The sequence below is a fragment of the Daldinia vernicosa genome (genome assembly GCF_022497035.1).
Source record: "Daldinia vernicosa strain CBS 139.73 unplaced genomic scaffold F5Y00scaffold_7, whole genome shotgun sequence".
Lineage (NCBI taxonomy): Eukaryota > Fungi > Ascomycota > Sordariomycetes > Xylariales > Hypoxylaceae > Daldinia > Daldinia vernicosa.
In genome coordinates this window covers 824385-836867 of record NW_025953923.1, presented here as the reverse complement: position 1 = coordinate 836867, position 12483 = coordinate 824385, and the positions used below count along the sequence as shown (strand labels likewise).

At 47.5% G+C, this 12483-nt stretch overlaps 5 protein-coding genes across 5 annotated transcripts; 3 read left to right on the top strand and 2 right to left on the bottom strand.

The window, feature by feature from the left end:
* Nucleotides 1-529: 529 nt before the first annotated feature.
* F5Y00DRAFT_195567 (uncharacterized protein) lies at nucleotides 530-1705 on the bottom strand. The gene is made up of 2 exons (XM_048005254.1): nucleotides 1323-1705; nucleotides 530-1239 (listed from the first exon to the last, which is right to left on the bottom strand). The coding sequence occupies exons 1-2, from the start codon at nucleotides 1465-1467 to the stop codon at nucleotides 695-697; spliced, it is 690 nt and encodes a 229-aa protein (XP_047868355.1). The 5' UTR covers nucleotides 1468-1705; the 3' UTR covers nucleotides 530-694.
* A 930-nt stretch (nucleotides 1706-2635) lies between these two features.
* F5Y00DRAFT_228110 (cleft lip and palate transmembrane 1) lies at nucleotides 2636-5204 on the top strand. Its single transcript, XM_048006579.1, has 4 exons — nucleotides 2636-2878; nucleotides 2948-3682; nucleotides 3734-3776; nucleotides 3843-5204. The coding sequence occupies exons 1-4, from the start codon at nucleotides 2828-2830 to the stop codon at nucleotides 4979-4981; spliced, it is 1968 nt and encodes a 655-aa protein (XP_047868354.1). The 5' UTR covers nucleotides 2636-2827; the 3' UTR covers nucleotides 4982-5204.
* Nucleotides 5205-5956: 752 nt separating this feature from the next.
* Nucleotides 5957-7471, top strand: F5Y00DRAFT_195526 (uncharacterized protein). The gene is made up of 2 exons (XM_048005253.1): nucleotides 5957-6268; nucleotides 6440-7471. Exons 1-2 carry the CDS (start codon nucleotides 6052-6054, stop codon nucleotides 7264-7266), a joined length of 1044 nt encoding a protein of 347 aa, XP_047868353.1. The 5' UTR covers nucleotides 5957-6051; the 3' UTR covers nucleotides 7267-7471.
* A 358-nt stretch (nucleotides 7472-7829) lies between these two features.
* F5Y00DRAFT_195510 (snare-like protein) lies at nucleotides 7830-8932 on the bottom strand. Its single transcript, XM_048005252.1, has 4 exons — nucleotides 8766-8932; nucleotides 8665-8699; nucleotides 8449-8558; nucleotides 7830-8350 (listed from the first exon to the last, which is right to left on the bottom strand). The coding sequence occupies exons 1-4, from the start codon at nucleotides 8800-8802 to the stop codon at nucleotides 7882-7884; spliced, it is 651 nt and encodes a 216-aa protein (XP_047868352.1). The 5' UTR covers nucleotides 8803-8932; the 3' UTR covers nucleotides 7830-7881.
* Nucleotides 8933-9479: 547 nt separating this feature from the next.
* F5Y00DRAFT_228104 (Asx homology domain-containing protein) lies at nucleotides 9480-11414 on the top strand. The gene is made up of 2 exons (XM_048006578.1): nucleotides 9480-10319; nucleotides 10438-11414. The coding sequence occupies exons 1-2, from the start codon at nucleotides 9810-9812 to the stop codon at nucleotides 11071-11073; spliced, it is 1146 nt and encodes a 381-aa protein (XP_047868351.1). The 5' UTR covers nucleotides 9480-9809; the 3' UTR covers nucleotides 11074-11414.
* Nucleotides 11415-12483: the final 1069 nt, after the last annotated feature.

Genomic DNA, 12483 nt, shown 5'->3' with positions numbered 1-12483 from the left:
TAATAACAGGTAAGCTTTGGTACTTTCCATGGAGTATATGTTTGTTAGCTTTAAAAAAAGGGGGGCGGGCGAGATCCTTAGCTACGAATATTGGACCGAGAGGAAGCGGCTTAAACCGAGCCTCCGGGATCACCATAATTGTTATTTTTATATCCAAAATATATAGAAATCTTAAGCACAGATAACCAAGGTAGCAGTTCTCTCGATTATATTAAATACCGGGATGGAATTCTTTTTCATCTCTATAACTAACTACCTAACCTGGGTACTCAACTTCCTAGTCATCCGGGGCTCAATCCGGGACCAATCGCTACTCGGTAGCCTATCAAGTTGTCCTAGACGTGAATTCCCGTTGTGTAGCTAAGTTGTCAAGCCGAAGACAAATTGAGCATGTCGCATGCGTTGCACATGAGATAGGCCTAGTTGTGAGCTATCTCACCGCTTGTAATATCTACAATTATAATATCACCTCGACTCCTGACTCCTAAGAATGCGAATCGGGCATAGAAAGCCGAGCCAGCTTGACATCGCAGATCTCGTCGTGGTTACACGCAGACAGGATACACAAGTTTCGCATTGCGTAGAATGAGTAGAACTATCTCAGCAAATGCCGGTCAGCTCAGCCCTAAGTATCAATATATAGGTACCTAGGTAGGTAGGTAACTTTCGTAATGCTTCTCATGCAACGACTCCTTTATTCGCTACCCCAATCTAACCCATAACGCGCGTCTGAAACCTTGTATTCCCGTAAGGCCTTGAGCGCACCCTCGGCATCGTTTGCCGTAACTAATATATCGGCATTCCCTGCCTTTACGAAGCCCTCGTCGACGGCAGTCTTAATCCACTGTGTCAAGCCGTTATAGAATCCGTTCGTGTTGAGTAAACAAACGCCTTTATCGTGGATGCCCAGTTGATTCCATGTGGCCGTCTCGAGCAGCTCTTCCATCGTGCCGTAGCCGCCAGGGAGTGCAATGAAGCCACTTCCGGGTCCTCCTTCGATCACTTCTTTCGCCATCATCTGCTTCCTCGTATGCATGTCTTTAACAACCGTCGTTCGGCCGTAAACCTGCTCTTCCGGAACGTGATACCCGTTGGCATCCTGAGTCGACGAATAAGTTGCATCTCGCTCCCATCTAACTAACGCCTCGGGGATAATACCGTGGACGGCATCCGGGCCTGCTATGGATACTATTGTCTTTGCTACTTCTCCCATCAGCCCTACTGTGCCACCTCCGTACACTAAATACAAGACGTTAGTAATGCTCAAATAATAAGAACCCCGATATCCATATAGAAAGAGGGCAAAACAACAAAGAGCCTACCTAAAGAGATGTTATTCTCGGCCATAAGCCTGCCCAGATCCTGGGCTGCTTTAAGATACGCCGGCTTGTTCCCGGGTGACGATCCGCAGTAAACGCAAATTTTGGCCGGCCGCGGGGTGGCGTTGGAATTCGGACCGGACGTCATCGTGTTATGAACTTCAGGATGTCTGACAGAAGTGGGGTCTCTCGAGATGGGTGGTCGAGATTTAGGAATGTGGAGGCTTAAAAATGATCTAGACTATCTTATGAAGGTAGGTAAAAAAAGATTTGCTTCCTAGAGCCGGCTACCAAGACAAGAAGAAAACGGGAAAGTTGGGCATAAGGCGAAACAAGCTCGGACTACCAGGATAGATGGGCGGAGGCAAAGATTTTATAAATTATGATAAGAGAAGTTAAGCTGGGTAGAAGAGCTGGGCACGAGGAATGTAAGATATCGAATCACTAAGCACAAATCAGAGCTCGCAAACAACGATAGCAAAGTATAGAAGCGCAACGAGGACGAGGAAGTGTTTGTGTGTGGCGGGAAGCGGCATCTGAATCAAGTCAAGGTGGGACTTGGGCGTTGAAGCGATGAATCCCCGTTTTTGGCTGCCATCTTTTTCTCTTGCTAGGCCCGAGTCACTAAAGTCCATCTCACCAATGACGTAGCTTAGTCGACAATAACGAAGTTTCTGGTGGCATGGCAGCGTGGCCAACCAGGTAGCTTGTCTAGCACTGGTTGAGCTGTAGGCTGTACTTATGTAGTAGCCTTTAGGTAAGGTATTGTACCTATCTTGGTTTGCCGGGGGGGCAATGATAATAAAATGGGCCGTTGTGTTGCTACAATATATCTAATATGTATGTGTGGCATATGCGTATAGCATTAGGTGTGTATGAGTGAGAGTGAAGAAAAAAAATTTTGTCTTAGGCGTGTCTTGGACTACATTGGCAAATCGCTTCGGGCAATGATGAAGGAGAAGACGATTTATAATTGGTCCCCTCCTTGCCAGCTAACATGGAAAATGGCTTACAAAAGCTGCGAAGTAAGGCAATGTTGCACTTGACAAGTCAGCCAGGTTTACATACACATAAGGTATTATTAGGTAGGTACAGGGTTGTATAGTACTCAAGTCCCTAACTTAAAGGTAGGAGGAGGTGGTGATGAGTCCTGCTATCCCTGTGAATTTCTCTTAGGTACCTTAAGGTACAGGCTTATGTCGTGCACTATCATCGGATTATGATTCGCCGATCTTACCGCTGTCGGAGAGGGTCCAGGCCAACCAGATCTGGCTAGAAGCTAATCGACCGGGATTGCGATACCTCCAACTACACACGTCTTATCAAAAACATGTATTCTATTCTTTTTTTCCTGGCGACGTTTTACAGAGGCATAACCACCTCTGCCTAATTCATCCCGATCCAAACTAAGTGTCGATTAAGGTCGCATCCATCTAGAAAGACTTCCTACCTAACTAGTGTATATTCCTTAAGTCTGTATCACAGCCTGGACATCACTATTAGGAGAGATGCCTGAGGCAAACGCCGCCCCGGCCGGGGACGCTCGCGAAGGGCAAGGCGTAAGTTGTCACGTCACAGTCTTTCTTAATAGCAAACTTGAGACCGAAACTAACAGCGCTATATTTTAGTCCATAGTCGGGAAAATCGTCCAGGGTTTAGCGATATGGTTTGGCATGCAATTGTTGATGAAGCAGTTGACGGGCGGTAATAAGACACAAACCGCTACTGTTAAAGACGCCTCCGGCAATGCTGTACAGGTTCCCACGAATACTGGCGATATACCTGCCTACCATCTTCGTCCGCGAACTCTCGACGAAGGAGCCGTCTGGAGCTCCATTCCACAGCGGCTCGCACCCATCTGGCCCGATGATAGCCCCATCGATATTATCGTTACGCTCTCGCCGTCCTTCATGCCCACCAAGATCTCTGATGTCCCAGAGGAGTACGTCGCTCTTAGTGAGAAAAATTTCAAGCTAAGTAACTCGAGTGACACCCGGGTTGCCGAGGGTACTTTCAATGTGCCTTCGGCCGTTCAGAAGAATGGGACGCTCTGGGGACACTTTTATATTGGATTGACAGGAGCCAATCTTGACCCTAAGGAGCCAGGATTCGATCCGGCGAAGGCCTTCCATTTCGTGCACCCCTTGACGCAATACATTCCAAAGAAGAAGGAAGCAAAGACCCGTAACTTGCTAGAAGGACGACCTGAAGCTGAGGTAGAGGAAGAACCCGAAGAACAAATCACCGGCCCAATCATCGCAAGCTATTATCATCCCAATACTAGTTTATCGTTCGTTACGGGCATGGGCGTCTTAACCTATCCACAATTGCAGCCAGCTGTGAGACAATTCGTACATGTAGAGGTAAGGTCCTAGTTTCGTTGGACTTGTCACGCCAGTGCTAATATCCTACAGCCTACTGGTGCTCGCGACGGCTCTGGGCAGAATTCTTGGTACTGTAAGTTACCCCTCGCCTAGGTTTATCTAGATTGCGTAGGCAATGAAAGACTAACATTGGTCGTAGACCCTATCTTATACGTTAATACGTTCTGGCAACTCAAGAGTCACATGACGCTTCTCAATGAAACTGTTAAGACATTACCTATACGCCTTGACCTTGGTAATCTGAAGGGTTTATATTTCAACCTTATGGCCACGATGGATTTCAACTCTAAGCAGCAGCAACTCCAAGCTGCGTATGGCGCGCCTATGCCAGGTGGCAGCGATGGAAGCGAGATTGATATGATCAAGGAGATGTTATTGGACACGAACCCTTATCTCATTGGTGTAACAGCAGTCGTGAGCATTGCACACCTGTTCCTTGAGATGCTCGCTTTCGGATCCGATATCGCCCATTACCGCAAGAAGAAGGACAACGTTGGTATTTCGGTTCGCTCGATCCTGGCCAACGTCTTTATGCAAGCAGTCATCTTCCTCTACCTGATCGATAATTCTCAGAATACCAGCTGGATGATTCTCGGCACTCAGGGTATTGGTATCTTCATCGAGTTCTGGAAGATTACTACCGTTGTGGATGTCAGAGTGCGGCCAGCTCCACCAGGATCATTGATACCCTACCGGATCGCGTTCGAGGATAAATATAAGCTTAGCGAGACCGAGGAGAAGACGAAGGAGTACGACGAGATCGCATTTAAATACATGTATGTCGCCGCGGTCCCTCTACTCATCGGCTATGCCATCTGGTCGCTGGTCTACGAATCACACAAATCGTGGTACTCGTATATCCTCACAACCCTGGTAGGGTCCGTATACGCATATGGTTTCTTGATGATGGTACCTTCGCTTTACATCAACTACCGGCTTAAGAGCGTGGCCCACATGCCGGGTAAGGCAATGCTTTACAAGTTTTTGAACACCTTCATCGATGATCTATTCGCCTTTACCATCAAGATGCCGTTCTTGTATCGTCTAGCTACGTTCCGAGATGATATCATCTTTTTCATCTACCTGTATCAGCGGTGGGCATACAGGATTGACTACACCCGAGTCAACGAATTCGGCCAGGGTGGTGATGATGAAGAAACCGAGGAGACTAAGGCCGAGCCTAAGTCGCTACCTAATGCCGAAGCTGTCACCGAAAAGGTTGAGGGCACTGCGAAAGCCAGCGGTGCGGATACCGGCGCAGCGAAGAAGAGGAAGTAGAGTAAGATGAGCTTTAAGGATGGCATGTTCGCATGCGTCTTTGACATATAAAGTTATGATTACTTAATGTTGGCATATAGAAATAGAGTACTACATTAGGCAGAATTGTCCGAAGAGAAGTCTTCTTAATCGGTTATACTATAGTCTCTAATTGCACCAAATGCTTATTATGCATCTAAGTATACACTCGTACACTACCTTATTATACACTATATTGCACATGTTCTAGGGTGTGGAGTATCATAAATTCGTACTGTCGCCAATCACATGCATAACAGTAGTGTATGTACAATATCAGCCCTACGCACATACATAGGCCTGAGCAATTAACTTAGCGACCCAGACAATTCTACGCTAGGCCCAATATATACGATGATGTACATGCTAATTGAAGACTGAAACAAAAGTACCATGTACATTTATGTAGGTCTTTCCATGTCTAGGGCTTCCAAGGTTCTGTTCCATGCTTGCTGTACAAGTAGCAGAGTTCGGACGATAAGGCATTTCTCTGTTCCTTTTCTTTCCTTGCAACTCAATACCTTGATCTGCCCCCAACATACGGGTCCATACGGGAGTATTACTTAAACAGCGGCTGGCATCATTACTTACCTGGTACCTACCTACCTAACCTTAGGTACCTAGACGACAAGAACCATACTGCTCCTTAAACATCCCGATTACACTATCTTATCTCCCCGTCCCTTGCATCTCGATAGTCGGCAGCTAGTTGCCGGTCTAGATCCGTCTCCCCGAGCTTAACTAAAACGACAGTTACGTAGGTGGAAAGTCTACCCCCCCTTTTAAGTTTCGCCATAGAGGGAAATAAAAAAGGAGACCAAATATAATACATCAAAGGTTTCTCGGTTTGCGTAGGAGACATCTAGCCCCCCTTTTAAGCTTTCATCCCACCAACCTTTCTAGAGGAAGACGGAGGAGGAAGGGGACGAGGTGTGCCAGATCGGATCGCGTCACGTCGGGAAGCACAAGCACAAGCACAGGCAACTAACCGATAATCCACACTCCGTCCTCTCCGCCGTTTTGGGGCGAGAGGGTATAACTCCCAGTAGGACATGAGCCACGAGACTGTTGGTTCGCTCCTGGCCGTCATCGCCAACTCGCTTAACGATGGCCTGCGCATCATGATGTTCGCCGACAAGCGGGCCTGGGGGTCCGACGAGTTCGAGCAGCTTCGTCTGCTAGAGGAGACCCTCGATGAGGCTAAGAAGGACTTCCAGGAACTGCCTGCTCTTGTCAACGGGAGGTACTACTACGAGAACGATCGTATAGGTATGCCAAGTGTTCCCCCTTTCCCACCCACCCCAAGCTTTCCATTCGCACTGGTTTACATATATATCGTTACCTATATTCCACCTACCTATTCCTTTGAAAGACCACCTGCCTGCTCCCTGAAAGAGAAGTTGACCCAATAAGCCTAATTCTGCTTTGCGCTCCCAACAGACGAGTCCCTCGAAGACCTCCGTATCCTATGCACGCGCTTCGAGCTGCACACGCAGACCTTTAAAGACTGGGTGCGCCACGGCGGCTCCATAGACCCGTCCTGGGCCCACGAGACAACCGTCCTCCGACGCGAATTACACCGCGCTCAGTGCCGCGCCGCCAGACGCATACACAGCGCACAGCAGATCGAGACCTCGGCCGAGAGCGTAAGATGTCTTGGCGCCTTGCAGGTGTACCGCGTGCAAAAAGGGCGCGACGTACGTGTCGAGGACGAGCGGGCTGCGTGCGCGCAGGCAGGTCGCTTCGAGAGGTATGCGGAGAGAGACGTAGCTTTCGTGTGCGATTTCTGCGACGGGTTTTTAGTCTGGGAGGACCTGCGCGCGGTCCCGACTACGCGGATAGCACAGCCTCCCCCGCGCAACGACGATCTCCCCGCACCCGTTACGAGTACGACGAGAGTTGGCGAGTCCGGCAATAACAATAATAATAGTAGTAATATTCCCGGCGACGGCGATAACGAGATCAATCCCGCCACCGCGAATTGGCAAGCCCGGGGCATCGCCCTCTCCAACGGCGAGCAGAAGACGATAGTATTCGCGCCCGTGGCCGTGGCAAACCATGTGCCCCCCGAAATAGGCGAGTGGCGGTCGCGGATCCTGTGCCCGCACTGCGACGAGTACTACTACGAGGAACAGGGCGACGGCGACATGGAGCGCCTGCGGTATACGCAGGGCCGAGGGTTCGAAAGCGTTGCAGCTTTTCAGGAGCATCTGGAGTGGAGCCATGCGTCCATTGTGCCGAGTACTTCGAACTGCAGAGTTATGTAAGGGGGAGAGAGGGACAAAGGAAGGGAGGCTATTTGAAATCCCAGATTGGGAGCTTAACTTAATTACATGACGGCGTTCGGGGCCTGTGCATCGAACCAATTGGGACTTATTTATATAGATATCTAATCCATCGCAGGTCTAAAAGAACAAAGGCGAGGCGTTCAGGTGTCCATTGAAAAGGAAGAGAGGGATCTATCTAGGTACCTGACGACGGCTCTGCTTATAGATATTTAGCATCGAGGTCTATAGAAGGGGAGGGGGAGCATTCAACAAGCCGAATAAAGGAAAAGAACTCAATAGAGTGGTCTGATTAGTTTGGATATTAAGACTGTGCTCATAGGGAGCTATTCCCAAGGCTCTTTATATGCTGTAGTAACTCGACTATTGTACCGCCCAGTAACGAGTTCAAATGATACATCTGAAGATTGAACTCATGCTTGCCCGCCCGTACTTATCTTCTCCTTCGTGCTGCCTGTTGGTGATACATGTCTACGTATGTATTATATACATTAGTCCTAAACGGACTTTGCGTAATTCCTCTTCCCCCCTTTCCACCCCCCTCCCTTTTTCCTGCCACCTCACCCCTTACCACCACCACCCACTCCGTAACCGACCTCAAAAGAACCGGATCCAAATAAACACCAGCACAATCAGCACAAACACACCAATTGGCGCATACTGCTTAATCAGCAAATCCCAATTAATCTTCACGGCCGCCTTCCTATACTTGCGACTGTCATCCCTCAGCCTCGAGCTCATCTCGCCCATGCGCTCCAGACTATCGCCGCGATACAGCAAGTCCTCGATATTCTTCGTCATGACCTTGGTCACGTCGCGCAGCTCGTCGTTTAAGCGGCCTAGGCCCTGCGCGGCGCGCGCGTCGGCGTACAGGGCCTTGGTGCGCGTGATGAAGGTGTCGAATTCCATGAAGGCGTAGGGACGCAGGGACGGGGAGTGCAGTTGGGGCGCGGGGTAGGACTGGGCGAATTCGGTGGAGAGGTCGGAGAGGTAGGTGAATGCTAACTTGCGCGGGTAGGACCGCTCGCTGATGCAGATGTAGACTATGTCGTTGGCGATGAGGTAGCTGGGAGGAAAGTAAGGGTCAGTTACACACACACACACACACATATATATATATGTAGGGTTGGAGAGAATGAGACGAAGAGGAGGAGGATGGCGTACTGGATTGTGTAGTTGCCGCTTTCGATGCTGGCTTGGGGTTCGGCGTTGCGGTTTAGTCGTCGCAGTATGATTTTTGTTTGCGACTTGACTTCGGGGAGGGAGGATCCTGACTGCTTGATGGTAATAAGACGGTTAGTATAGGATACGAACACTTGATAAGGTACCTAAGTGAATAAAGGAGTGCGGCAGGATAAATATAAAGAGACGGCAACATACTTGTTCGTCATCGACGGACGCGCAGAGCATCAGGCCTGGATTGCTAGTATTAGTCTAGGCTTGGAGATGGGAGGCATGGCGTATAAATAGATAACACATACCGTCGCCCAAACGGGCTATCTGCGTTGACCTGATCATCTTTCGGATGGTGTGGTCGCGTGGTGGTTTGGTATGTGTGGAATTGCTGTTTGGCACTATTCGACACTAAGGGGAAGAGTAAAGATAAACGTGGTAATAAAGGTACTATCTGGAGTATGTAGTGTACGTGTCTAAAATGACAAGCTGCAGACACCTCAACGATCAAGTAAAAAGGATATATTGTTGTCCCAGGTAGGTTTTGAATAACTAGACAAAATTAACAGCTGCTTGCTTCGATATGACCCTTTTCACATATCAGGTTAAGGGGTAGTCACTAGGGAAAATGGTGCTATATTAGTTTTGGTGAAGTTATCTCCAATAAGTGTATTCTGCACTCTTTGGCTGGAACGGCGATTCCAAGGAGTGTTGATTAACCAAGGTACAATAAGGTAAGGTAAGTCCAGTTGAAAGTCGGTAATGCAACGTCAGGGGTTTGATTACAAGGATGAAGATTGGATAATTCGGCTGTGGGGCCAAGCTAAAAGGAAAGATATCTTATCGATTACAGGTGCTGACAGGGCTAAAAAAACAATCCAGAATAGGCCTAAAATAGCAAGAACCCACCTATCATTTTCGCCGACCAGCCGTTATTTCCCTTTTAGGCCATGCCGCATTTACTTACATCTTGTTGCACGGTCGTAGCTGCCGTCGCAGTTGTAGTTGTAGTCGTAGTTGCAGCCTCGGCGACTGCCTCTGAATAATTATTATATATCAGGTGTACGTACAATGACAAATAAATCTTTTTAGGGCAAAAGAGACGTCCTCAATTTCACGCTTCTTCAACTAATCCGTACACTTTTTCTCTTTTGCCATATTTCCTCAGTGCCACATTTACTGGTTTCTCGGTGCTGTTATGAATTAATAGATGCTTCCTTTTACCTGCCTACATTATCTCTCTCTTGTCTCTGGTTTGCAACTCTTTTTGATTTAAAAGCCCGCCTCTTTATATTCACCTAACACTTCCTACCATCTTCTCTTTTCCCTTAATCATCCCCGATCATTCAAACATGCCTCCTCGAAAGAGAACTAAAGGTGCGACCGAAGAAAAGGCGGAAGAACCCATCAGAAGATCAACCAGGGCAGCCAAGAGATCTGCTCCTACATCCTCTTCGGATGAATTCTCTCCCAAAGACTTAACTATTCGCGGGCATGGCTTGAAACTTTCAGACACCAAGGACCCATCTGAAGAGGAGGTCGGTGATGTGATCACCGTTCGCCTTACCCGGTCCAAGTCTCATGCAAGCAGCCGCCCCTCAACCGCAAGGAGCGACTCCACCTCCCAATCAAATAAGCTTAGAATTGTTTCAGCTTCATCTCAGGTAGGAGATGAGGACATATTCGATATCGACAATGATGGGAAGGAAGATGAACTTACTTACGAGGGACCGGCTAAGAAGAAGAGCAAGCCTAGTATCAATGAGAAACCTTCAAACAGTCGAAGGTTTAGATACAAGTATGACAACCCTGACGAGATGCTTACAAACTCCCTATCACCTCTAGCAACCGCCCAACTTCGAGTAAGTGAATATTCATCTCCTAGCTTTATCACGAATAGTTATATGCTATAAGCTATTCCTGTCACATACAACTATACGTGTCTTATATTCGTGGCATTCTTACTAAAGCGCCGCACAGGAACTACTCTGCAGTGAAGCGGCTTGGGACCTATTAAGCACAGAGGAGAAGCAGCAAGTACTTGCAAAGTTCCCAGACGAGAAGGAGATCCTCAACGTCGGCACAGAGAACGCAAGGCCAAACATCGCAGCGCTCAGAAACAACAATAACTTCCGGCACGATATAGTGCGGTACCAGGATGACCTGAGAAAGGGATGGCATGACCCAGAGTGGATCCGACAGGCACAATCCGCTCATAGCAAGCGCGAGATTGGCTTCTACGACGAGTATCTTTCCAATCGCTTTCAGGAGGATTGGAGCATGGGAATGCCGAGAGAGGAAGACAAGGAGAACGTACAGGATGTGAGTAATGCACATCATATTGGAGAACATCCAGAGGTGAAAGTACTCGAGAAGGATGGTAATGCTCGAGAAGAAAGACGAGAGCAAGATATCGAATCACAGAACAGAGAAGACCAGGATCCGGACCCTGACCCAATGAAGGGAGTGGAGGACACCTCTCACGCGAATGGGGACGAAAACTCGGACAAGAAGACATTGGAGCAGGCCAAAGATGTGAAGGGACAGACGGGTGGCACGAAGAAAGATGGAGATTTGCAGGAGCATTCTTCAGACATAATCATGGAGACGATGTAGGATGAAGGGTCACAGTAATTCTCCTGGCAAGAAGTCATATTGGACACTATGATAACGAAAGGTACTACGAAGCTCTAACGAAAATTAAATAATAATATTGCAGCAAGTTTAGGAAATTAGAATCCTTGGTATTCTTTATTACCTGTTCGCCGTACATAATACCCTAGAAAACCATTACTTTACGGTATCCCCAGTCCTCTCCTCTTTCTTCTTACACCGCTATATCAACTATCACCAGCACAACACATGTCCCACCATCGTCAAACCGTCAACTCAAAGTCTGGTCCTCCCGAAGGGTTGTAGGACATGGATATAATCAGCGGTCTCAACAAGTCAAGTCAAGCAAGTTTTTACTAAAAGCTTGGCCGCCCCCAAGTCAAGTCAAATAAATGAATTTTTGTATTTAACTGACAATATTTACGGATTGGCTTGGGTTTCGGAGCCGGAATAGTATTAGTCCGATAGCGCCTCTCTTAAAAAAAACATAAGCCACAAAATCGATATATCCAGCCACACTACGCCACACCAAACCACTCTCTTAATCACCAATTATACCACGTAAATATGTATATAAGTGGGTCTGGATATCAAAATATATTTGGATATTTGGTCAAATATCTTAAAATAGATATCTGGCCAAGTCAAGTCAAGCCAAGTCAAGTCAAGTCAAATAATTACTTGACTTGTTGAGACCGCTGGATATAATAGGAGACGGGTAAGGCTAGATACCTACCTAGGTAGGGAATATCCGAGACCTCAAGAGCTCTAAAGACGAATAAGGCCTGCTCTATGCTACGTAGAAATAGCGATAATAAATAAAATATAGCTGGAAGTTAAGGTACTTTTTACTCATCAAATAGTCTAACTGATTAGTTTGTGTACCTACCTAGCCTAAACTAGGAAGACGAACCTCTCCTACTTGATATAATTAGGTATTAACAAATACGTATTGGGGGGTTAGGGGAGAAGGCATTCGCAATACATACAGACCCTATTATCTACCTACCTAATATATCGTCGAACATGCCGGCCAATATCACCTACGTAGATATGTATTCCTGAACGAATCGAGGTGGATCGTCGGAGGCACTTAACTTAACCCAAGACAGGATTAGGAAGCATGGTTTAAGGCTACCTAAATATTAGACTTGGGTATTTGATAGGTAATCGAAGATGAGCTGCTCGTGTCTATGTAATTCTAAATCACCGCTCTCCTGGAATACATACACAAGCTAAACCGAGCATTACACATACTCACATTCATGCAAACTACACTCTACACTCTCTCGCCGCCCACGCGTCCACGCAATCCCAATCTCCAAGCCGTAAAATAATCGTCACACCCGGACACAAAGTAACCACACGGGATAGTATACGCGGCAGTTGACCCCTACGCCTTATCAGGAACTA

What these genes read in the sequence shown, in the direction of transcription:
- F5Y00DRAFT_195567 (XM_048005254.1), bottom strand. Translation starts at nt 1,467, where the DNA reads ATGACGTCCGGTCCGAATTCCAACGCCACCCCGCGGCCGGCCAAAATT. An exon ending in CGAGAATAACATCTCTTTAG is followed by an intron (nt 1,240 to 1,322) that starts GTAGGCTCTTTG and finishes TCTTGTATTTAG; the next exon opens with TGTACGGAGGTGGCACAGTA.
- F5Y00DRAFT_228110 (XM_048006579.1), top strand. Translation starts at nt 2,828, where the DNA reads ATGCCTGAGGCAAACGCCGCCCCGGCCGGGGACGCTCGCGAAGGGCAA. An exon ending in ACGCTCGCGAAGGGCAAGGC is followed by an intron (nt 2,879 to 2,947) that starts GTAAGTTGTCAC and finishes GCTATATTTTAG; the next exon opens with TCCATAGTCGGGAAAATCGT. An exon ending in TGGGCAGAATTCTTGGTACT is followed by an intron (nt 3,777 to 3,842) that starts GTAAGTTACCCC and finishes CATTGGTCGTAG; the next exon opens with ACCCTATCTTATACGTTAAT.
- F5Y00DRAFT_195526 (XM_048005253.1), top strand. Translation starts at nt 6,052, where the DNA reads ATGAGCCACGAGACTGTTGGTTCGCTCCTGGCCGTCATCGCCAACTCG. An exon ending in CTACGAGAACGATCGTATAG is followed by an intron (nt 6,269 to 6,439) that starts GTATGCCAAGTG and finishes CGCTCCCAACAG; the next exon opens with ACGAGTCCCTCGAAGACCTC.
- F5Y00DRAFT_195510 (XM_048005252.1), bottom strand. Translation starts at nt 8,802, where the DNA reads ATGATCAGGTCAACGCAGATAGCCCGTTTGGGCGACG. An exon ending in GATAGCCCGTTTGGGCGACG is followed by an intron (nt 8,700 to 8,765) that starts GTATGTGTTATC and finishes CTAGCAATCCAG; the next exon opens with GCCTGATGCTCTGCGCGTCC. An exon ending in AGCGGCAACTACACAATCCA is followed by an intron (nt 8,351 to 8,448) that starts GTACGCCATCCT and finishes CTTTCCTCCCAG; the next exon opens with CTACCTCATCGCCAACGACA.
- F5Y00DRAFT_228104 (XM_048006578.1), top strand. Translation starts at nt 9,810, where the DNA reads ATGCCTCCTCGAAAGAGAACTAAAGGTGCGACCGAAGAAAAGGCGGAA. An exon ending in TAGCAACCGCCCAACTTCGA is followed by an intron (nt 10,320 to 10,437) that starts GTAAGTGAATAT and finishes AGCGCCGCACAG; the next exon opens with GAACTACTCTGCAGTGAAGC.